Genomic DNA, 26,053 nt, shown 5'->3' with positions numbered 1-26,053 from the left:
GTAACTCTTGCGGTTACCGTGGGAACTCCTGCGAACGGTGAACCCGGAAGTTGGATAGAGTGAATCCAGCCAATTTGCTATTTACATACAAATCTAATAAAACTAGCTAACAAGCATTTCATTAATGTCAGTGTGTCTCTTTTTGTCTGAAAGCAGTTTCTAACTGGAGGAACTCCGCGGGCCAGGCAGCATCTACGGAGGGAAATTGACAGGCGAGCCTTTCCTCAGGCTGCCTTATCTCTCTACCCCCCAACTCCCACCCACACACACAAATGCTGGAGAAACTCAGCGGGTGCAGCAGCATCTATGGAACGAAGGAAATAGGCAACGTTTCGGCCCGAAAAGTTGCTTATTTCTTGTGTATGTGTCGGAAGGAACAGCAGATGCCGGTTTAAAGAGAATGAGTTCGACGGCAGGCAGCATCTTTGGGGAGAAGGAATGGGTAACATTTCGGGTCGAGACCCTTCTGATATGCTGCTTGTCCCGCTGAGCTACATGTTGTGTCTATCTTCGTTTTAATCCAGCATCTGCAGTTCCTTCCTGGCCGAACCCGATTGAAAGATGAGAGGCTGGGCGATAGAAATCATTAATTGAATTAAATAACTAGATACCTGTCTAATCGTATCTACGGGATTGGACAAGCTAGATGGAGGAAGAATGTTCCCGATGTTGGGGGAGGTCAGAACCAGGGTCCCAGTTTTACAGTCTACCGTGGGAACTCTTTAATTACAGCGGGAACCCTTCAGTTTCCCAGGGGGTCGGGACGGGACTGGAGTTGGGAGGGAAAGGTGGGGGAGTCGAGGGAGAGGAGGTGGAGACAGATGGGGGTGTCTTCATTTACTGGCGGTGGGTGTCTGTCACTGAAACAGGCAGGTGAGATTTCGCATTCACCTTGTGTGTGCCTCTCTCTCTCTCTCTCTCTCCTCCCTCCCTCTCACACAGGCATGAATGGAGGAACTCCGCGGGCCAGGCAGCATCTACGGAGGGAAATGGACAGGCGACCCATTCTTCAGGCTGCCTTATGTCTCTCTCTCCCCCCCCTCCCCCCCCCCCCCCCCCCCCCCAACTCCCACCCACACACGCGAATGCTGGAGAAACTCCGCGGGTGCAGCAGCATCTATGGAACGAAGGAAATAGACAACGTTTCGGCCCCGCTGCACCCGCTGAGTTTCTCCAGCATTCGTGTGTGTGGGTGGGAGTTGGGGGGGGGGGGGGGGAGAGAGACATAAGGCAGCCTGAAGAATGGGTCGCCTGTCCATTTCCCTCCGTAAATGCTGCCTGGCCCGCGGAGTTCCTCCAGTCATGCCTGTGTGAGAGGGAGGGAGGGAGAGAGAGAGAGAGATAGAGAGAGAGGCAGTCCTGGTCAGTCCTTTGAAGATAGACACCAGTTGCTTGGAGCAACTCAGCGGGACAGGCAGCATCTCTGGAGAGAAGGAACGGGTGGCGTTTCGGGTCGAGAGCCTTCTTCAGACTGAAAGTTTCACCTGTCAGTAGATCATAAAATAACACTATCATCACGGCCAATGTGAGACACTGTCTTTATTCATATTTGACAAAATAAAAAGACGACTTCTTGCACATATTGAGAGAAGGTGCATCACACCAAACAACATTTGTCTAAAAAAACACAGATTATTCTCCAGCTCATTAAAGAGCTCGGGTGAAAAAAACCAATATAGTGTGTGACAACAAAGGAACATCATTTGTGCCACGTGATTAACTACACTACAGTCCACGATGTTCATTCACGATTAACGGGAAAGATCGGGAGACGGACAAGTCACTCGCAAAAATGACGGAATTGCCGAGTACCGTGGGAACTCTTTGTCTACCCCCCCCGTGATATCGCGTGATATCGTGCTAGACCACGACCACTCCACTCTGGCTACATCTTGCGTCAAGTCGCCCCGTGAAAACTAGCCATTAAGGGGTTGGACAGGCTAGATGCAGGAAGATTATTCCCGATGTTGGGGAAGTCCAGAAATAGAGGTCGCAGTTTAAGGATAAGAGGGAAGTCTTTGAGGACCGAGATGAGAAAATAATTTTTCACACAGAGAGTGGTGAATCTCTGGAATTCTCTGCCACAGAAGGTAGTTGAGGCCAGTTCATTGGCTTTATTTAAGAGGGAGTTAGATGTGGCCCTTGTGGCTAAAAGGATCAGGGGGTATGGAGAGAAGGCAGGGATGGGATACTGAGTTGGATGATCAGCCATGATCATATTGAATGGCGGTGCAGGCTTGAAGGGCCGAATGGCCTACTCCTGCACCTATTTTCTATGTTTCTATGTAAACCGGGTAAATTGTAATGGGCCTGTCCCACTTAGGTGATTTTTTGGCAACTGCCGGCGAATGTCATAGTCATAGCAGTTTGCCGAAAAACCGGTGACTGGACCCCTCCATATGACAATGTCTATGACATTGTCTACAACAACCTATCACCTAGTCAACGTCAAGCTACGGCAAGCTACTGACAACCGGCGACCCATTAGGACGTCCACCTACGACCACACCTACAACAACCTACGTCCACCCGTGACAGGCTATGACAAGGTACGACCCTGTCGGCGAAAACTGATGACAACAAGACAATTCAGTCGCCAGTACCTGTTGTAGGTAGTTGCCAATGGAATTCACCAAAGTCAGCACCGGCGACAACCTACGTCACCTGGTGACAACCTACATCATCCTGACGACAACCTATGACAGCACCCACATCAGGAGAAGTCAACCTATGCTCATTGGCGTTAAGCCAGCTGTCACCGAAAAGTTTTAAACATTTCAAAATCTAGCGGCGACCAGAAAAACGCTACAATTCTTTGGGCGACTGAGGAGACCATATAGGTGACACCTATATGGCGACAGCCTAATCGCCTAAAAAATTGCCTAAGTGGGACAGCCCTTAACCCAGAATAGAAGAAGTAGTAGAAGCAGAAGTAAAAATGTCATAGGCTAGAGGGCATAGCCTTAAGGTGAAAAGGTCAAAGTTTAAAGAAGAGATGCAGGCAAGATTATACACAGGGGCATTGTGAATCTAAGTGCGTGATCCTGTGTTCTACTGTTCTGTATTCTCTGACATCAACATTTCCAACAAAGGAGCATTTCATCACCTTTCCTTGACATTCAGCGCCACTTCTATTGCAGAAACCTTGGACCATTAATGCCGTGCGTGGGTTCTCCATAAATCAATATATATTTCTTGATAAATAAAGAAGAATAACATTGAAAATTATTTTGATTGAGGAATATGTTGCTGCTTTTTTGGGTCTGATGAACAATGTTTGGTAAACCTTACTCTGCAGGTTTCTTGTAAACATAAGTGCAAGTGTTTCCACGCTGAGTATTAGAAATTAGATAGGTTCAACTAATAACTAAAATGGTCAGAGTGCATCGTTGTATCATTGATGTACTTGGGGTTGCGTTTGTTTCTTTGTATGGCTTCTGATTGAGACAATCGCAATAATGTTGTGAAAACATATTTTCATCTTTTTTTTACATTATGGTTTTGAATAACAGGATATTATGATCTCAACATTAACTTTCCTCAACCTTTAAGATTAGATTTTATTGGTATTTTTTGATTGGTTTAATAACAGTTAAAGGAAATTAAAATTATCAATTGTGTTATATAAATCTGTTCCACCATGATAAGTTAATTCATCAAGAAGCAATTTGTCATCCAACCCATAAATTGCCTCGTTTTCTAACAAGACGTTATAAATTCAAGGTTTGCAAAAGGTTTGTGACACTTGTTCCAAAGTTTGAGTTGATCAAATAATTGAGTTGACTTGTGAATCTGTGGAATTCTCTGCCACAGAAGGCACTGGAGGCCAATTCACTGGATGTTTTCAAGGGAGAGTTGGATTTAGCTTTCAGGGCTAAAGGAATCAAGGGATGTGGGGAAAGAGCAGGAACGGGGTACTGATTTTGGATGATCAGCCATTATCATATTGAATGGTGTGCTGTCTCGATGGGCCGAATGGCTTACTCCTGCACCTATTTTCTATGTTTCTGTGAGCATGTGCATAAGTCAAAGGAACAGAAGTAGGCCATTCGGCCCATTGAGTCTACGCTGCCAATCAATCATGGTTTACCTATCTTTCCCTCTCAACCCCATTATCCTGCCTTCTCCCCATAACCCCTGACACGCGTACCAATCAAGTATCTGTTAATCTCCGCCTTAAATATACCCAAGGTCTTGGCCACCACAATCCGTGGCAATGAATTTGCTTCTGACTGTCATTATTTGGACTGATATGTTTTCGGTACTTATGAACAGTTATGCCATATAAATAGAACAAATTGCCAATCATGTGCAAACTAATTCACAAAATGGCTGATTCATAATTTCAAAATTAAATTTATTATAAATGGATCTGTTGCCTGAGGTAATGGTGAGAGTAAATATCTAACATTTATTCCATTTTAATTATTTTTATGTAGCAAATTATTTGCCTAGATTTCAGTAATTGACATCATCCTGAGCTTTTTGTAATGGGTGTTTAGCATTATTCATCATCTTTAAAGGAATCTTTAAGTCAAATGCAGTCAATTGGAAATATTTTTCCTTCCACTTAACCAGTGAATGGATTAACTTCCAGCTAAAGGGAGAACAATGGAATTGTACATGTTAACTGGATGGGAACATTTTAGATTCGGCATTGAGAATACTTAGCTAAAAACCCATTCTTAAGGATAATAGACAATAGACAATAGGTGCAGGAGTAGGCCATTTGGCCCTTCGAGCCAGCACCGCCATTCAATATGATCATGGCTGATCATCCCCAATCAGTACCCCGTTCCTGCCTTCTCCTCATATCCCCTGACTCCGCTATCTTTAAGAGCCCTATTTAGCTCTCTCTTGAAAGCATCTGGAGAACCTGCCTCCACCGCCCTCTGAGGCAGAGGACGGCGATATGATATGATTCAGAATTTCTTCCAAATGCTGCAAGCACCAACATTTTAAATGCAGTGTACAGTGAACATATACTGGTATCAGTAAACATGGAATTATTGTAATTCAGAATTATTTGTTTCGGTCTGAAATGAAAGTCTTTTGCTGCTAAAATAACCTGGATTCTTAGTATAAGCAGCATAATATTATGACCCATAAATCAGAGGCAAATCACTGCAAAGTACCTTGGGAGAGTAAGAAATTACTTTTTGGGAAGAAGTACATATTTCTGTTGAAGATGGACACAAAAAATTGGAGTAACTCAGCAAGACAGGCAACATCTCTGGAGAGAAAGAATGGGTGACTTTTCGGGTCGAGTCCCTTCTTCAGACCCGAAACGTCAGCCATTCCTTCTCTCCAGAGATTCTGCCCGCCCCGCTGAGTTACTCCAGTTTTTTGTGTCTATCTTCGGTTTAAACCAGCATCTGCAGTTCCTTCCTACATATTTCAGTTGCTTGTCTTGGTCTGACTATGTTGTTCTATCACCTGACCTGTCACCACAATGACCTTGAGAAGTTGGTGAAGGGGGAAATTGCAGAATGTTTGCAGATGCTTTCATGAAGTTGGGAAAGTGTATAAAGTCAAAATACAGCTGCAAATGTGGTGCGTTCTCAACTTTCTGTAGTACAGAGAAACTATGTGCTGCAAATAAAAACCAGCAGAATAGAGAAAGATTTGGGAATTAAATGACAAGAAACATTCTTATCAATGGGGTGGGAGGCTCTATGGTAATCAAAGGGAGAAGAATTGCTAAATGTGCTTAATAAAATGAGTTTAATTATTGCAATAAAAATAAATGAACATATACTGTATTTAATGAAGAATAGAGAACACCACGAGAAGAAACTTTCACAAAATATTACAAAACCACAGAGGCAGAGATGGTCCAGTATGCAAATAAGAGTTCAAGTTCAAGTGAGTTTATTGTCATGTGTCCCTGTATGGGACAATGAAATTCTTCCTTTGCTTCAGCACACAGAACATAGTAGTCATTTACTACAAAACAGATAAGTGTGACCATATACCATAATATAAATATATACACACATGAATAAATAAACTGATAAAGTGCAACAACAGAAAATGGCTGTGGGGAAGTAGCTATTCCTGAGAGACAACCAGAAACATTCTATTGAAGATGTGATTGTGAATGATCACCTCAGAGCTTGACTCTGGGATGGTCCATGGGAGTTGATCTTGGCGTGAGAAGAGCAGCTTATTTTGAAAGCAAAAGTCTTTGACTTTTTTCTTATTTCTTGAAGCATTTTTGTATAAATTAAACAATGCAATAGAATAGAAGAATGCTTACAGACAAGGCATTTAAGACTTCTCAGCGTGATATATCAGCAAGTAAACCATCTCATAAGGAATAGGAGTAGAATTAGGCCATTCAGCCCATTCAATCATGGCTGATCTATCTCTCACCCCAAACCCTATTGTCCTGCCTTCTCCCCATAAACCCCTCCTTGAATCTTTAACGTGGCTGAAAACATTGAACTGTGATGCTGAAGAACTCTGATGAAGACTGTGAATGTTGGCCACCGCTGCTCAATATCGTGTATAGGGGCATTTTTTTTAATTGGTTTATTAATTGGTTTTATTAACACTGATTGACTTGGTCATTGCAGTACTGTTAAGAATCTGTGTTCATTATAATGTTTTTTCTACCATTGTTGTTAATCAGCAACTATTCACGACTAATGATGTTAAATGCAAAAATCTTGTAAAATATGATGAACGTTTAATCCTTGGTTCTAATGATACTGAACGTCCTTTCTGCATGTGTTTCTGCTGAATCAGAACTGCTTGAAGCATATCGCACAAGAATACAACTTGAGCAACTGAACAGAGCATTTGGTTCTTTACAAGCAAGAGTTTGGTTCATATTTGAAGGAATTGTACACAATATGAATAACATTAAAGTCCTGAATTGCTAATGAGACATAAGATAAATCTGATAAGGAATGTCTTTTGGGAGCACTTTGCCTCCCTCCGCATGTTGCAGAAATTCCTGACATAATTATTTCGACTGGCTTGTGTTTACAGAGATAGTAAACCAGTTGAATGCTCTGAGCAGCTTAGATGAAGAACACGATGACTGCCTAAAACAAGCAAATAAGCCCGCAGCTAAATCAACCAGTTCTTCTGAAGGTCTACAAGCTTTCTTCCTTTCTCTTTCATGCTCTGCTTCTGTGCTGTCGTTTGTGAGCTGTAATGTTCTGTCACCTCACTTGTTTTGCTTTTGCTTAAATTATTTTCTTGTATCTGCTGATATGCTCTTTGGTAATTGCATGCATGTCCTTTTTCATTTGCTGCCTGTGGTACAGCAGTACATATCCAGTGCATTTCTCCCCGTATTAAAGCTGGGAACTACTCGGGATGCAGAGTGCTGCATGTGGGATTCTGTTCTGCATATGTGTAAAGGCTTGAATTCAGACTACTATTAAATGTTATTGTCAGAAAAAAAGTCAATTGAATAACCTGTTTTTCTTCTTTTGTTGTAGTCTATTGGTTAGCCAATTGAGAATGATTGCAGGAAACCATTGACCTTGTGGGGTGGAATCATTCCTTTCCAGTACTGGAATATGTTTGTTTATCCTGATTTTTAAGTTTTGGATTGTTTCAAGAAAGTGCACATCCTATACCTCCCAACGGGAGTGATTTCGTCGAGTGTGTGTGCTGATATTTTGTAAGAGTAAAAGATAGGTTTCTGAAGCTGCCTTGTCTTTCTGTTAGAGGATGAAATAGTCTCCTCACTATCCCCACTCTGCCTCCTCAATTATGCAGAGATCATGCCTGCCTTCTGATTTGCTTTTCTCACTCCGGGAATTCTCTAATACATTAGCCTGGAGAAAGGTTGTTCAAGCCTTGCAACAGGCAGTTAAAGATCATAAGATGATGGGAGGATTCTGTTATAATGAGAGACTCAGGAGAAACTAACACTACTTTGGGTCAGATAGAGAGCGTCATGTAGACCTATCATGGGTTTTGACAATCTAAGCATGAGGCAATTTCTCCTAACTCGTGGGTGTCAATTTAAACTCACTGTCTTCAAAAGGTAAGAATTTTTGTAGAATGTCAGTTCCCCGATTGGAAATTATGGTGGAAACCGAAAATATAAAATATTATATAGAAAAACCCAAACAGCACAATGCAGCCTTCCATGACGGACAAAATTTTAATGTTGTTCTTATTAACTCATGGTAAATGTATTTAATTTGCTGGATTCCCTACAGTAGTGGGAAACCTTCTTCTTGATTGGTGCCAAAAACATTGAATTCTGGATTTTGACTGAATTCCCTCATCTCAGGTGCAGGTCTTTTCTGAAAGTGATCTGCTGCTTGTTCAATAATTCATTAGTTAGGCCAGCCCTCCAAATGACCAACCGTTTTGTGAAAGCCATTAGCCTTCTGGTACAATCATGAAAGTTTGGATTTGACTATTTTGTGGGTGGTAACTTGTGTGGAAATGAAAAATCTAACCCTCTATTATTGTAGAGTGATAAAGTCAGAAAATCACGTTGAATATTATATTATGGATCACTAGATATTTGACGAGTGGCCTTTGATAAATTATCTTTTAATTATAAAATAATTTTAGAATAAACTATCTGTCGTGCATGATAGCAAGAGTCAAATGTCCTAATTCATCTCCTGTCTTACAGTTTATAGTTTGGTCCTGATTTACTGCCACATGTTCCAGGTAGAAGATACTTGCAATGCCGTGTGGCTGAGCTAAAATACAAAGCTTGCAAATTAATTGGGTTCCTTCGAAGAAAATTGTACAGGCCTCATTGAATTGTTACTATGGTATAACGTGTGAATTATTGATTATGATGAATGGGAAATAATGGTAACGTTTCCTTTGAGCAAAATGCAAAGGGTTGGAGGAACTCAGTGGATCAGACAGCATCTGTGGAGGGAATTCTTCTGTCTGAAGAAGGGTCCCCAAAGTGAAATCCTCTAGAGATGCTGCCTTCCTGTGTTCCTCCAGTACTTTGTGTTTGCTCAAGATTCCAACCTGCAGTTTTTTGTGTTTGAAAAAAGTCCTGTCCTTGTTGGTAAAATGAATTCAATTAACAAAGAAGGCCTTCAATACTAATTCAAAGTTCTTACAAAGTGTAGGTGTTGTTGATTCTCCAATATCTAAGTATTTAATAATTGTCTAAAATATATAAAGGGTAAGTAAAATACCTTTATTATACATTTAAGTAGAGTAATCCTTTGGTTTCTATATTGCATTCCCAGTTATAGTGATCTTAAGGTAAAAGTGAATTACTGCTAAAAAACAAAATACTTGTGCTGTAACACCAAGATAATCGCTCAACCATGAAAACCAACCCCAATGCCAAAGACATATGCAAATTACCTATACACACTTATACTTCAGGACAATAACTAACTTTATATTCAGTTATCAGCTATCTACATGTTGATAAATACACAAGCTAAATGTTTAACAATGGACAGTAGACAATAGGAGTAGGCCATTCGGCCCTTTGAGCCGGCACCGCCATTCAATGTGATTAAGGCTGATCATTCCCAATCAGTGCCCCGTTCCTGCCTTCTCCCCATATCCCCTGACTCTATTATCTTTAAGAGCCCTATCTAGCTCTCTCTTGAAAGTATCCCGAGAACTGGCCTCCACCGCCCTCTGAGGCAGAGAATTCCACAGACTCACAACTCTCTGTGAGAAACAGTGTTTCCTCATCTCAGTTCTAAATGGCTTACCCCTTCTTCTTAAACTGTGGCCCCTGGTTCTGGACTCCCCCAACCAACATCGGGAACATGTTTCCTGCCTCTAGCGTGTCCAAACCCTTAACAATCTTATATATTTCAATAAGATGCCCTCTCATCCTTCTAAACTCCAGAGTGTACAAGCCCAGCCGCTCCATTCTCTCAGCATATGACATTCCCGCCATCCCAGGAATTAACCTTGTAAACCTACGCTGCACTCCCTCAATAGCAAGAATGTCCTTCCTCAAATTAGGGAACCAAAACTGCACGCAATAGTCCAGGTGTGATCTCACCAGGGCCCTGTACCTCTTTGGACCTATACTCAACTCCTCTTGTTATAAAGGCCAACTTGCCATTCGCTCTCTTCACTGCCTGCTGTACCTGCATGCTTAATTTCATAGACTAATGCACAAGGATCCCCCAGATCCCGTTGTACTTCCCCTTTTCCCAACTTGATGCCATTTAGATAGTAATTTGCCTTCCTGTTTATGCTACCAAAGTGGATAACCTCACATTTATCTGCATTAAACTTCATCTGCCATGCATCTGCCCACTCCCCCAACCTGTCCAAGTCACCCTGCATTCTCATAGCATCTTCCTCACAATTCACACTGCCACCCAGCTTTGTGTCATTTGCAAATTTGCTAATGATACTTTGAATTCCTTCATCCAAATCATTGATGTATATTGTAAATAACTGCGGCCCCAGCACCAAGCCTTGTGATACCCCACTAGCCACTGCCTGCCATTCTGAAAGGGACCCGTTCTTCCCTACTCTTTGTTTCCCGTCTGCCAAACAATTTTCTATCCATGTCAGCACTCTACCCCCAATACCATGTGCCCTAATTTTGCCCACTAATCTCCTATCCGGGACCTCAGCAAATGCTTTCTTAAAGTCCAGAAACACTACATCCACTGGCTCTCCTTTGTCCATTTTCCTAGTTACATCCTCAAAAAATTCCAGAAGATTAGTCAAGCATGATTTCCCCTTCGTAAGTCCATGCTGACTCGGACCGATCCTGTTACTGCTATCCAAATGCGCGGCTATTTCATCTTTTATAATTGACTCCAGCATCTTCCCCACCACCGATGTCAGGCTAACTGGTCTATAATTCCCTATTTTCTCTCTCCCGCCTTTCTTAAAAAGTGGGATAACATTAACTACCCTCCAATCCACAGGAATTGATCCTGAACCTATAAAACATTGTAAAATTATCACCAATGCGTCCACTATTTCTCGAGCCACTTCCTTAAGTACCCTGGGATGCACATCATAGGTATGAACATAAAATTCTCCAATTTTGAGCAATACCTCTATACCCACTCTCTTTCCTCTGCCCCCTCCCCAACTTGGTGCATATGCATTCATCCAACCATCTCCCACCACCCCAGTCACCTTGCTCCTTGTCCTTCGTCCCATCCCTGAGTCTCACATTTCCCTTTAATTCCTCCTCCCCTGTTCCCTTCCACGCATATCTTTCCCCTCCGCTTTTATATTCCACCCCTTCTCTCATTATCTGACAGCCTTTTGTATCCTTTTCACGTCAAGCATTTGTCACTTACTTTACCCGTCTGCCAATCACTCCCCTCACCTGTATCCCGGCCTGCCCCACTCCCACCTATCATTTCCAGCTTTCTCTCCCGACTCCAGTCTGATGTTGCCTGTACATTCCCTTCACATATGCTGCCTGTCTTGCTGTCCTTCAGCACTTTGTTTTTCATTCAGTGTGGTGTCCATTGCAGAACTGCATTCAATGTGCATGTCTTCAACTGCATTGATGTATTTGACATTTATGTATCCCTGTGGTTCCTCCAGTATCTTGGTCACTAAGCTTTGTTTGCTGTTAATTCCAAGCCATGAGATCAAATAGTTGTATCCCAGGTTGACATGTCTGACTCTGTCCCTTGATCACTCGAGCTGTACATCAATTCCAAGCCTGCTGGACTGATAAATAACTCATTGTTATCTCAAAGATGGATGCATTGTAAAATAGAAAAATAGGAACAGCCTGCCCTGCTATTCAATGTGATCATGGACAAATATTCCTGTTGTTTCCTCACGTCTTCCTGATGCTTGTATCCAGAAATCTAGCTGTCTTTTTAAATGTATGCATCGACTTGCCCTCCACTGCCTCTGTGGTAGAGACTCGCCCATATTGCCACCCCCCACCCTGGAAAAAGTTCTCCTCATCTCAGTCCTAAATGTCTGGTCATGCTTGATTACTTTATTCTATTTCACACCTAAAATTATTATGATGCAAAATTGAAGTTAATGGGACTGCTAACCAGTAGCTTCAACCTTCCAGAGTTGGTGCTGAAACAGCTATAGCCTGGCCTCAGGGAGTCAAGCAAGCAACCAGATATGCTTTAAATTCATCTCTTACCTTGGCGAGACTAGATTTGATATTAAAAATCTTATCTTGCCAAATATCTACACAGTGCCCATATTACAAAGTATAAACTTTGGGCAAACGGTGATACAGCTGCAAAGGTTATTATTCGAGTGCAGTCTAAATGAAAGAGACTGAAGGTGACAGGATATCTGTGCCAGACGTCATTTGGGGGTTTAAGTGATAGACCAAATTCTTGTTGTTGTGTATACATCAGCATGTGAGTATAGGGAGCTGAATGGAACTTCCTTCAGTTCTGCTCTTAATCTATTCTGAAGCTCAATACGATGATTCTTGCCACTTTGTCACATTTCACAATTTTGAATTGGTCCAATAGATCACATTTTGAATTTGCTGAAGGACCAATTAAATGTTTAAAAAAAAGACGTTGAATACTTTGACATTGATTTCATGACATTTCAGCCATTGCTTTTTGTCATGTATTGATTTGTTCGTCAATCATTGGTACAGATAGAAAACTGTGGAATGGATAAATAATCATTTGTCACTTGTTTTTGCAGAACTTATCAATAAACTCAACTTTTTGGAAGATGACGTATCTATCACTAGACTTAATCCATTTGAAGAGGTTGATGCCCAGGGAGCAAACCCTTTTGGATACCCAGAATATGAAGCTGATATGGAAGGTAGTGTGTGTTATTGTATAGGGTTCATGCATGATGTGACAGGATGGGCTGACTTGCAGGAAATGGAGGAAATGTGTGTCTGGGCACCATCACGCTAAGCAGAGGGGAAGACACATTTACGGAACAAGGAGGACGATTCAGAAATCCTAAAGCAGAGAACCTCCTCCTGACAGCAGATGCGGTGGAGAAAAAGAAACGGGGGGGAAAAGGATGGCATCTTTGCAGGAGGTAGGGTGGGAGGTGAGGTAGCTGGGTTGATAGTAGAGTTCAGTGGCTAGTTTGTCACCTGAATTGGAGACCCCAGGCACTCACCACCCTCTGTGTAATAACACTTGCCCCGCACACTTCCTTTAAACCTTGCCATTTTCACCTTAAAGCTATGCTCTTTAGTCTTGGATGTTTCCACCCTGGCGAAAAAGCTTGTGACTGTCTATCTTATCTATGTCTCTCAAATTTTATAGAGGAGAAGAGCACAGTGGAAACATGATGCTGATGTGTGATTAGGTGAGATTACGTACATGCTGCAACAACAAAGGTTGTGTTGTCTCCCAATGCATGAAAATATAAATACTTAGGACGTCAGATGGTGACGGATAAAAAACCCAAAGCTGATGCCTAGTTAAGTTCACGGAGATGGAACTGCAGAAGAAGTAGGGTGGCAATTAAGCATTCCCCCGACTTTAAAATGTATTGAAAATGGGAATAGGGGAGGTGAAGTAGCCTTACATTATAGTATTTAAGAAGGAACTGCAGATGCTGAAGAATCGAAAGTACACAAAAAAGCTGGAGAAACTCAGCGGGTGCAGCAGCATCTATGGAGCGAAGGAAATAGGCAACGTTTCGGGCCGAAACCCTTCTTCAGACTGATCGGGGGCGGGGGTGGGCGGGGACAAGAAAGGAAAAAGGGAGGAGGAGCCCGAAGGCTGGGGGATGGGAGGAGACAGCAGGGGGACTGAGGAAGGGGAGGAGACAGCAAGGACTAACAAAATTGGGAGAATTCGATGTTCATGCCCCCAGGATGCAGACTCCCCAAACGGAATATGAGGTGCTGTTCCTCCAATTTCCGGTGCTGCTCGCTGTGGCCATGGAGGAGACCCAGGGTCGGTCCGCAATAACCAAGCTGACCTCCCGGTGGCTCAGCACTTCAACTCCCCCTCCCACTCCGTCTCCGACCTCTCTGTCCTGGGTCTCCTCCATGGCCACAGCGAGCAGCACCGGAAATTGGAGGAACAGTACCTCATATTCCGTTTGGGGAGTCTGCATCCTGGGGGCATGAACATCGAATTCTCCCAATTTTGTTAGTCCTTGCTGTCTCCTCCCCTTCCTCAGTCCCCCTGCTGTCTCCTCCCACCGCCCAGCCTTCGGGCTCCTCCTCCTTTTTCCTTTCTTGTCCCCGCCCACCCCCGCCCCCGATCAGTCTGAAGAAGGGTTTCGGCCCGAAACGTTGCCTATTTCCTTCGCTCCATAGATGCTGCTGCACCCGCTGAGTTCCTCCAGCTTTTTTGTGTACCTTACATTATAGTATGTTGTATATCGGCAGTATTTATTTATACATTCTGAAGAGTCTAATTCGTTAGATGCAGACAGATTGGCAGAAATCACAACTGACATTAGAAGGCAAAGTTGTGCTACAATAATTTGTCAGACATTGCCTGTTGCTTCTTTCCTGGTTTTACCTGCTAACAGGACTTTGTTGTGTGTTGTTGAATTATGCAGCAGTGTGATTGACGAGTGTGGAAGAAGCAAAGTGATATGGAGCTCTCCAGAGCAATGAGTGTAAATCAAACATGCTGTCTGCATCTCCAACCAGGATCTTCAACACTGCTTATAGTTCAGGCTGCACAGAAAGACCTCTCATTGTAGCTCTTTCAACCTAATTACAGATTTCTAGCACTGAGAAAACATGCAGGAAGCTGATAGTACAGCAGTGGAGTCAGTATTGGATCTGATTGTTAGACCATCGTTTTACAGGCCAATGCCTCAGTATTTGTAGAAGCAAGAAACTGCAGACGCTAATTACGGGGATAAAAACAAAGTGGTGGAGTAACTCAGCGAGTCAGTCAGCATCCCTGGAGATCATGGATAGATGACGTTTTACATGGGACCCTTATTCAGACAGATTGTGTTGGGGAGGGCGGGGGGAGCTGGAAGAGAGGAGGTGCAGGACAAAGGCTGGCAAATGATAGGAAGATACAAATGACGTGGGTTTTGGATAGGCAGATGGTTAGATAAAGGCCTGGAATGAAAAGACTGAAGGTTTGAGATAAGGATAGAAGAGTTGCAAATGTTGAAGCCAGATGAAGGAATGTAGGAAGCGGAGGTGAGAAATTGGTGTGGGTCATGGTGGGGCACAGTGAAGAGATGGGGGAAAAAGGGGGAGTGGGAAGGGTTTTGGTACGTATCTAAAATTGGAGAATTCAATCGGAATATGGATAGTTGGAAAACAAAATATAGTGGCACAGCTGGTTCACACGCCAGAGATCTATATTTGATCCTGTCCTCGGACACTGTCTGTGTTGAATTTGCACATTCTCCCTGCAATCGTGTGGGTTTCCTCCCACATCCCAAAGACACATTGGCTTTGTAGGTTAACTTGTCTCTGTAAAATTGCCCCTAATGTGTAGGGAATAGGTGAGGAAAGTGGGATAACAGAATTTGTGTGAATGGATAAACAAAAATGCTGGAGAAACTCAGCGGGTGGTGCATCAACTATGGAGTGAAGGAAATAGGCGACGTTTTGGTTTGAGATCCTTCTTCAGACTGATGTGGGGGTGGGGGGGGCGGAAAGAAGAAAGGAAGAGGCGGAGACAGTGGGCTGAGGGAGAGCTGGGAAGGGGAGGAGAAAGCAGGGACTACATGAAATTGGAGAAGTCAATGTTCATACCGCTGGGGTGTAAACTGTCCAAGCGAAATATGAGGTGCTGCTCCTCCAATTTACGGTGGGCCTCACTCTGGCCATGGAGGAGGCCCAGGACAGAAAGGTCGGACTCGGAATGGGAAGGGGTGTTGAAGTGCTGAGCCACCGGGAGATCAGGTTGGTTATTGCGAACCGAGCGGAGGTGTTGGGCGAAGCTTGGTCTCATCGATGTAGAACAGCTGACACCTAGAGCAGCGGATGCAATAGATGAGGTTGGAGGAGGTGCAGGTGAACCTCTGCCGCATCTGGAGAGACTGCTTGGATCCCTGAATGGAGTCAAGGGGGGAGGTAAGGCGACTAGTGTAGCATTTCCCATGGTTGCAAGGGAAAGTACCAGGGGAGGGGATGGTTTGGGTGGGAAGGGACGAATTGACCAGGGAGTTATGGAAGGACCGGTCTTTGAGGAAAGCCGACAGGGGAGGAGATGGACAGATGTGGCAAGTGGTGGGATCCAGTCGGTAGTCAAAGCTGGAGAAAATCAGCGGGTGAGCTAGCATTTACGGAGCAAAGGAATAAACAACGTTTCGGGTCTAGACCCTTCTTCAGACTGATGTTGGGGCGGGGGGGAGTGGGGGGGGGGGTGAGAAAGGGAAGAGGCAGAGACGGTAGTCTGTGGGAGAACTGGGAATGGGAGGGGAAACATAGAAAATAGGTGCAGGAGGCCATTCGTCCCTTCGAGCCAGCACCACCATTTATTGTGATCATGGCTGATCGTCCCCAATCAATAATCCGTGCCTGCCTTCTCCCCATATCCCTTGATTCCACTAGCCCCTAGAGCTCTATCTAACGCTCTCTTAAATCCATCCCGTGACTTGGCCTCTACTGCCCTCTGTGGCAGGGAATTCCACAAATTCCATAAAGGGCTTCCCCTTTATACTAAGACTGTGGCCCCGGGTTCTGGACTCGCCCAACATTGGGACCATTTTCCCTGCATCTAGCTTGTCCAGTAGTTTTATAATTGTATATGTTTCTATAAGATTCCCCCTCATCCTTCTAAACTCCAGTGAATACAAGCCTAGTATTTTCAACCTTTCCTCATATGACAGTCCCGCCATCCCAGGCATCAATCTCGTGAACCTATGCTGCACTCCCTCAATAGCAAGAATGTCCTTCCTCAAATTAGGGGACCAAAACTGCACGCAATACTCCAGGTGTGGTCTCACTAGGGCTCTGTACAACTGCAGAAGGACCTCTTTGTTCCTATATTCGATTCCTCTTGTTATAAAAGCCAACATGCCATTCACTTTCTTCACTGCCTGCTGTACCTGCATACTTACATTCATAGACTGATGTACAAGTAACCCCAGATCCCGTTGTACTTATCCTTTTCTCAACTTGACGCCATTTAGATAGTAATCTGCCTTCCTGTTTTTGCTACCAAAGTGGATAACCTCACGTTTATCCACATTAAACTTCATCTGCCCACTCCCCCAACCTGTCCAAGTCACCCTGCATTCTCATAGCATCCTCCTCACAATTCACACCGCCACCCAGCTTTGTGTCATCTGCAAATTTGCTAATGTTACTATGTGAATGCTTCATTGAGCATAATTCCGACTGGTAACTATGCACTTCGCCCGAGCACATTATCACACGAGTCATGCAAGCCATCTTAAATGACCACCTAAACTGTCATTTGGCAACCTAAACAGCTGCTGAAGCGGCTTCTATACTCAACATTCTGACTGATGTAGGTCAGTGTGTACGTCCTGTCCAAGTTAGAGTTCCCAAAATGCCACACCTCACATTTTTCCGTTTAAATTCCATTATAGAGTGATACAACGTGAAAATAGGCCCTCGGCCCAACTTGCGCACACCGGCCAACATGTCCCAGCAACACGAGTCCCACCTGCCCGCGTTTGGCCCATATCCCTCCAACAATGGCCTGTTTCCTTTATCATCGTTACTTTTTTGCATATCTTTCATTCATTGTTCTTTATCTCTCCACATCACTCTCTATATCTCTCATTTCCCTTATCTCTAACCAGTCTGAAGAAGGGTCACGACCCGAAATGTCACCATTCCTTCTCTCCAGAGATGCTACCTGAACCGCTGAGATACTCCAGCTTTTTGTGTGTATCTTCTGTCATAACCATGTACTTGTCCAACTGTTTCTTAAGTGTTGGGATAGTCCCTACATCAACTACCTCCTCTGGCAGATTGTTCCATACATCCACCACCCTTTGTGTGAAAAAGTTACCCCATAGATTCATTTTTAATCTTTTCCCCTTCACCTTAAACCTATGTCCTCTGCTCCTCAATTCACCTGCTCTGAACAAGAGACTCTGCATATCTTGCAGATCTATTTCCCTCTTGATTATATACACCTCTATACGACCACCCCTTATCCTTCTGCACTCCCAAGGAATAGGGACCCAGCCTACTCAACCTCTCCCTATAGCTCAGACCCTCGAGTCCTGGCAACATCCTCGTAAATATTGTCTGTATGCTTTCCAGCTTGTCAGCATCTCTTCTATAACATGCCCAGAATTGAGCACAATACTCAAAATGCGGTCTTGTACAACTGTAACATGACCTCCTAACATCTATACTCAATACTCTGACTGATGATGGCCAATGTGCCAAAACTCTTTTTGAGCAAACTATCTACCAGTGACTCCACCTTCAAGGAACCATGCACCTGTACTCCTAGATCCTTGTGCTGTACAACACTCCCCAGAGCCCTACCATTCATTGTGTAGGTCCTGCCTATGTTAGACTTCCCGAATTTGATTGGAACTCTTAGCACTGCCTCACCATGCGTGCAGGCTTCATTCAGCAGTTGCTTCCTGAAATAATCTCTTGGCTACTCCCAGCCCAGCAATGGAGAGGTGGCTGGTCACATTTACAGAACATTATAACATTACAGTCACTAATTCCACATAATGGCTGCAGAGGGAAAGACTAAATTGCCTCCTGAGTGTCTATTGCACCTATTGTCTATTGTCTATTCTGAATGTGGATGATCAGCCATGATCACAGTGAATGGTGGTGTTGGCTTGAAGGGCCGAGTGGCCTACTCCTGCACCTATTGTCTATTGATTGCAAGGAAGAGAAGGCTTTGAGATAACCCAATACATATTTTGAAGATAATAAAGAGGTTTGATAGCAGAAATAGTAGAGGTGAATGTTTCCATTGGCAGGCAATCGGAGAACTAAACCCATCCACGTAGACCTGTGAAAAATAAATCCAATCCGTAATTCTGGTGACATTTTTTATCGAGTGTTTAGAATGTACATCTTGCTGCCATGGGGAATAGTTGAGACAACTAATATTGAATATTAAAGGGCAAACAGAATCACTGAATGACTGAATCATCTGTTTCAGTCCTAGAAACTCTATAATCAATAGAATTAACAGAGCCTTCTACCTTTATATAACTTGCAGGAGTGCCTGGAATGCAAAGAAAATTGTTGGCAGACACTGCACATAACCAGAGGGCGAATACTTGCCTTCCTTTACCTTTCACAATTTCAATCTGATTAGCTGTCATGGGAGAGAAGTATCACATTTTAAAAATTCTATGTGATGTGCCTACTGTTAAAGGAATTAATGGACATAAAATGGGTTCATTGTTCTTCAGTAATTTAATGTAACTACTGTTCCTCGTTTCACATTGATTAGAATAGTTAAAAATGTTAAAGTGAAAGTGAGGATGAAATAGCATCTATTGAAAGTGAGCATGTCCTGTTGGCCATGACCAGGACTAGGTTGGTGCAGAAAAAGGTGATGGAGTTAAAAAGCATCGTGTGGAAGGAAGCCAACCACAAAAAGTCTGGGTCTTTTCATCACGTTTTACAGATGCCTGTAACCATCAGTCCACTGCTTTCCCGTTCTATAAATAGTCTTTGCATGTAACTTGTGTGTAAAGTTTTCAAATTCTGTTGTTTGTGGTTTCTTGGATGGGATATGACCTAATGTGATGTGTTCAAAGTCTCTGCAATTGACCGTCAAGAAATCAAGTCAAAGGATTTGGTTTCCTTATCTTTTTGCATGGTTTCAAATATGGTTCTTCACAAAATCAAATCCACTGCCAGTTCAATCTTTGGAAAATGTGTCTTTTTCTGGGAATAAAAAGTAGGAAAAGTGATGATTGATACAGATAATGATCTTGGGCTAAACACCATTGTATAAGTGGATAAAAATGTGATCTTATTCACTCTGGTGGCAAGAACAAGGCAGATTATTATCTGAATGGTGTCAGATTAGGCAAAAAGGAGAGGTGCAAACGTGAACCTTGTGTCCTTGTACCTCAAGTCACTGAAAAACAGCAGGCAGTGAAGAAAGCTGATGGCACGTTGGCCATCATAGCGAGATGATTTGAGTAAGCAAGGAGGTCCTACTGCAGTTGTACAGGGAGGGGTGGACCGCACTGGAGTATGTGTGCAGTTTTGGTCTCCGCGAGTTTGAGGAAGAACATTCTTGCTATTGAGGGAGTGGCAGCGCACGTTCACCAGTTTTAATTCCCGGGATGGCGGGATTGACATATGATGACAGAATGGGTCGACTGGGCTATATTCTCTGTAATTTAGAAGGTTTAAAGATACAAGATAACATTTATTTGTCACATGTACCAATTGATACAGTGAAATGTTTTGGTCACCATACAGCCTTACGAATAATAAAAGAAGCACAGAACACGATAGACGTTTTACACAGACATCCCCCACAAACACAGCGGAATCAAAATTTTCCCACTGTGAGGGAAGGTCTCTAAATTTCCGTCATCCTCCTCCGTTGTTCACCCGTGTTCGGGGGGCTCCCGAACCCCTCGCAGTCCCGCCGCCACTACTGTTCAGGGCCCTCACGCCAGGATGATGATGAAACTCTGACGTCGGAACGTGAGACCCACCCTCAACGGCTTGGACTCATCCGAATCGGCCACTTCTAACCGGAGTCCGCGGGCTCCCGAAAGTCCACAGGCCGCGCTGGTCGGAGATTCAATGCTGCCGGCCCTTGGCAAAGGGATCTCAGGACTTTGCGATGTTGGTCAGTGGCTGCCCTGCTGGGAGCGCTCTCCAAAAAAAAAAAAAAAAAAAACCCAGTTCCGAGGTCCGAGTTTTGAATCAGCAATCAATGGGGGCATCAATGGGCGCACCTGGTGAGAGAGGGGATCTTATAGAAACATATAAATTCCTAAGGCATTGGACAGGCTAGATGCAGGAAACATGTTCCCGGTTGGGGGAGTCCAGAACCAGCGGTCACAGTTTAAAAGAATAAAGGGTCTGGCCATTTAGGACTGAGATGCGGCAAAAACCCTTTTCAGCCACAGAGTGTGAATCTGTGGAATTTCTCTGCCATAGAAGGCAGTGGAGGCCAATTCACTGGATGTATTCAAGAGAGAGTTAAATACTAGGGCTAAAATAATCAAGGATATTGGGGGAAGGAGGAACATGGGTCTGATTCGGGATGATCATTTAGACGTCGACGCGTTCCTCCCCATACTGTTGAGATGCATTGGGCAACGAGCATTTTCGCCATTCTGTTCGGTTAATGCGCAATCTTTCCACCCTCGATAGCTTGCGTCCCGTGCTTCCAAATCCTTCTGGATGTTCGCCTCCATGTGAGTTTTGGTCGGCCTCTTTTTCCTCATTCCGTCAGGTGCCATGTCATTGCTATCTTAGTTGCACGTTCTGGTGACATCTGGTACATGTCCTGCAGATTTCATCTCCCGCATACCTTTATGTTCTGGCTGAGAGACTTTGTGCATTGCAGTTTCCCGGTAGATCTCCGGTTTGTGATGTGGTCTTTCGCTAGAATCTTCAGGGATCTTCTCGTCAAGCAGCGTTGTTGGAATGCATCCAAGTTTCTTTTTCATCTTCCATACATTGATTTCCATGTCTCACTGGCCGTAGAGGGCTGTAGGGAGGAGTAAGGACTGACTGGAAGAATTGACGTTTAGTCATCTTGGAATGCCCGGCCACAGACGCATATTGGCTGGCATTCCTCCCCCTGAAGATGATGCAGCCAATATTCAGGGAGTTGATGTCGACCTCTGCATTCTCCATCTACATGCTGCCAAGATAGGTAAATCTGCGCTTTCCCCAGGTTCCCCATTGATTATCAGTTGGCCTTTGGCTTGCTGGTCTCCAGTCTGCATGGTCTTAGTCTTTAATCCAACCTATGATGCATTTCTCCTCCAGAGGGTTGTCATCTCTTGAAGGGTGTGTCTCGACTCTGCTAGTAGTACAATGTCATCAGCAAAATCTAGGTCTGTGAGGCGTTCTTCCTGTTCTCCACGATATTCAAAGTCAGGTTTGTTCATTGTCTTCTGAATGACATAGTCGATCGTGACCAATAAACGTAAGGGGTATATAGAAGGCAACCTTGTCGTACTCCTGTGAACAATGTCAAAGAATTCTGTGTTTCCTGAATCAACCGTGACGCAGCATCTGGATCACTTGTAAAGGTTCTTGAAGATGTTATGAGTCCAGAACCAGGGGCCATAGTTTTAAGAATAAGGGGCAAGCCATTGAGAACGGAGACGAGGAAGACACAGAGAGTTGTGTGTCTTGGAATTCTCTTTCAGAGGGTGGTGGGAGGTTTTCGGCTTTGCTGGGTACTTTCAAGAGAGAGCTAGATAGGACTGTTAAAGATAGCGGAGTCAAGGGATATGGGGAGAAGGCAGGAAAGGGTACTGATTGGGATGATCAGCCATGATCACATTGAATGGCGGTGCTGGCTCGAAGGGCCGAATGGCCTACTCGGGCACCTATTGCCTAACACAAAATGAGGAAGTTGAGGATCCAATTGCAGAGGGATACGCAGAGACCCAGTTTTGTGAGCTTGTTAACCAGCTTTTTAGTATTAAAAACTATTTATTGAATTACGATCAGGATACAGAGCAAAAACCATGATAACACACCCACCACCAAAGTACAAAATCACCAAATTATCTAGACACTAAATTTTTAACAACTATGATACAATCCGTACAAATATACTAAATAACTACTATAACCACTATGTCCCTCTCTAACACAACCCGGGCACGGACGTAACCCCGAAAAAGGGGCAAGCATCTGGCTCGGGCAAAGCCCTCTTCCGTCTTTGCACGTGACTTGCAGCATGGCCAGCTTGGGCCAGGCCATTTGGAGCAACCCGCCCAGGACATCTAATTCGGCCCTACCCACTCCTAGATCCCGTCACCAGTCCTTCGGTCGCTGAAGCAGAACCGCTCCTCCCCCTATGGGCCCCCGGTGTGCCCCCTTTGCCCCGGACCCTGGTACAATGGGATACTTACTGGTCCTTAGGTAACCAGCTTTTTGTTTTTAAATGTATTGATTTATATTAAATATAATATTTACATATAATAAAGCAAAAACCGAACCCTAAATAAACTACAACTATTTTATAATCCTTGTCAAGGATGCATCATAGAAAACATAGAAAATAGGTGCTGGAGTAGGCATTCGGCCCTTCGGAGCCTGCACCCGCCATTCAATATGATCATGGCTGATCATCAACACAATATCCCATCCCTGCCCTTCTCTCCATACCCCCCTGCCCTCCCTTTAGCCACAAGGGCCACATCTAACTCCCTCTATTAAATAAGCCAATGCAACTGGCCTCAAACTACCTTCTGTGCAGAGAATCCACAGATTCAACACTCTCTGTGTAAAAAATGATTTTCTCATCTCGGTCCTAAAAGACTTCCCTCTTATCCTTAAACTGTGACCCCCTAGTTCTGGACTTCCCCAACATCGAGAATAATCTTCCTGCATCTAGCCTCTCCAACTCTTTAAGAATTTTGTAAGTTTCTATAAGATTCCCCCCTCAATCTTCTAAATTCTAGAGAGTATAAACCAAGTCTATCCAGTCTTTCTTCATAAGACAGTCCTGACCATCCCAGGAATCAGTCTGGTGAACCTTCTCTGCACTCCCTCTATGGCAATAATGTCCTTCCTCAGATTAGGAGACCAAAACTGTACGCCATACTCCAGGTGTGGTCTCACCAAGACCCTGTACAACTGCAATAGAACCTCCCTGCTCTTATACTCAAATCCTTTTGCTATGAATGCTAACATACCATTTGCTTTGCTTCTCACTGCCTGCTGCACATACATGCCTACTTTCAATGACGGTGTACCATGACACCCAGGTCTCGTTGCATCTCCCCTTTCCTAATCGGCCACCATTCAGATATATAGTCTACTTCCTGTTTTTGCCACCACGGGCAGGACTTCATTCAGTCTGAAGCACAGGGGCTCTTGACCCCCTTTCCTACCATCCTACTGGCCAATGTACAGTCCCTTGAAAACAAAGTGGAAGGACTTAAGGGCTTAAGGGCACGGCTGCTTTACGAAAGGGAGGCTGAGGAATGCTCTGTGTTCTGTTTCACAGAGACATAGCTCACCCCTAGCTCCCCCAGACTCAGCGATCCAGCCTGGTGGTTTCTCCATCCATCACAGGACCGTACACTGGCATCTGGGAAAGGGAGAGGAGGGGGCGTCTGCCTCAATGGTCAAACTCTGCGTGGTGCTCAGACTTGGGCAGTCCTATCCAAACTCTGCTCTCCACCCCTGGAACTCCTGGCTGTGAAGTGCCGCGTCCCTTCTACCTACCGAGGGAATCACTTCCATCATCCTGGACCGCGGCCTACATTCCCACCCCAGGATGATGTCCATCAGGCACTGGGGGAGCTGCACGCCGTGGTCAAACAAGCACCAGACGGCTTACCCCGAGGCGTATATATACCACCATAGCGGGGACTTAAAACAAAGCCACCCTTAAGAAATTGCTCCCTTTACAGACTGGGTCGGGGGAGGCAGAGGAACTACTCCAGGACGTTTGGAGTCTGTAGGGGCCTGGGCAATGTTCAGGGACTCGGCAACAGACCAATGAATAATGCCACAGTTGCTACAGAGGAGCATAAAGAAATGTGGTGGGAGGACTGCATCCCAACAAAAAACCTCCGAGTGTTTTCAAACCGAAAGCCTTGGATGAAACCAGAGATCATGCATTCTTCTGCAGTCCAGATCCCGGCATTCAGAATCTAGAGATACGGAGTTCTACAAGATGTCCGGATACGACCTTGGTGAGGCCATCAAAAAGGCCGAAAGGGACTTCTGCTGTAAGCTGGAGGATGATGATGGATGTTCAGGCAACTGTGGCAGGGCTTGAATGCCATCACCTCCAAAAGGCAAAATCAGGCTAGGCAGCTCAAATGTGTCACTCCGTGACGAGCTCAATGCGTTTTACGCACGTTTTGATAGGGAGAACACTGATATGCCTTCCTGAGCCCCCACCTTTCGCTGTGATGGTATTTCAGTCACAATCAGAGTCTGACGTCAGGAAATCCTTCAGAGGGGTGAACCCTCGGAAAGCGCCTGGACCTGATGCACTATACCCCACGAAAAACCTCGTGTTCTAAAAACCTGTGCGGACCAAACGATGGCAGGGGAGTTTTACGGACGGACATTTTCAACCTCTCACTACTGAGGTCTGAGGTTCCCACCTGCTTTTAAAAGGGCAACAATAATACGGTGCCCAAAAAGAGCAAGGTGACGTGCCTCAACGACTATCGACCAGCGGCACTAACATCTGTGGTGATGAAGTACTTTGAGAGGTTGATTATGGTGCATAGCAACTCCTACCTCGACCAGAACCTGGACCTACTGCAGTTCATTTACCCCCACAACTGATCAATGGTGGATGCGATCTCACTGGCTCTCCACTCCGCTCTGGACTACTGGACAACAAAAACTCATTTCATTGACTACCACATTGGCATTTAATACCATCATCCGGCCCCTCCAAGCTGGTTACCAAACTCGCAGAACTGGGTCTCTGCGCATCCCTCTGCAGTTGGATCCTCGACTTCCTCATCCACAGACCACAGTCTGTCCGGTATTGGTGGAATGTGGTCCAAACTCGGATAACATCAGCACGGGAGCACCTCAAGGCTGCGTGCTCAGCCTCTGCTTTAAATCACTCTATAGTCATGACTGCGTATCCGGAGACCATGCGTAGCGGAACTCCATCATCAAAGTTCGCCGATGACAGCACTGTTGTTGGGACGTATCACTGATGGGGACGACTCAGAGTATAGAAGTGAGATCGACCCGACAGACCAAATGGTACTAGCACAATCACATGGCCCTCAAAACCACCAAAACCAAGTGACTTTTTGTGGACTTTGGAAGGGTTAGGATAGGGAACCCACAATCCTGCTTATATCAAAGGGGACAATGGTGGAAAGGGTCAAAACTTCAAATTCCTGAGCGTGTGCATATTTCTGAAGAACTTTCCTGGTCCCAGCACACTGATGCAATTATAAAGAAGCTTCTACTTCCTGAGAAGATTACGGAGAGTCGGTATGTCAAGGAGGACTCTCTCTCGAAGTTCTACAGGTGCACAGTAGAGAGCATGCTGACCGGTTGCATTGTGGCTTGGTTCGGCAACCCGAGCGT

The 26,053-nt window shown here is 44.5% G+C and overlaps 1 protein-coding gene across 1 annotated transcript in view; it reads left to right on the top strand.

Moving 5' to 3' along the window:
* Nucleotides 1–26,053, top strand: part of ehbp1 (EH domain binding protein 1) — a 373,177-nt gene that overhangs the window by 102,703 nt on the left and 244,421 nt on the right. Inside the window, exons 8-9 of the mRNA XM_055638879.1 lie at nt 6,997–7,101; nt 12,598–12,723. Coding sequence (XP_055494854.1) covers nt 6,997–7,101; nt 12,598–12,723 — 231 coding nt within the window. The remainder of the gene's footprint in view (nt 1–6,996; nt 7,102–12,597; nt 12,724–26,053) is intronic.

Source organism: Leucoraja erinacea, chromosome 8 (genome assembly GCF_028641065.1).
Source record: "Leucoraja erinacea ecotype New England chromosome 8, Leri_hhj_1, whole genome shotgun sequence".
NCBI classification, from domain to species: Eukaryota; Metazoa; Chordata; class Chondrichthyes; order Rajiformes; family Rajidae; genus Leucoraja; species Leucoraja erinaceus.
The sequence above is the reverse complement of the archived record's forward strand: the minus strand, read 5'-3'. Positions and strand labels throughout refer to the sequence as shown.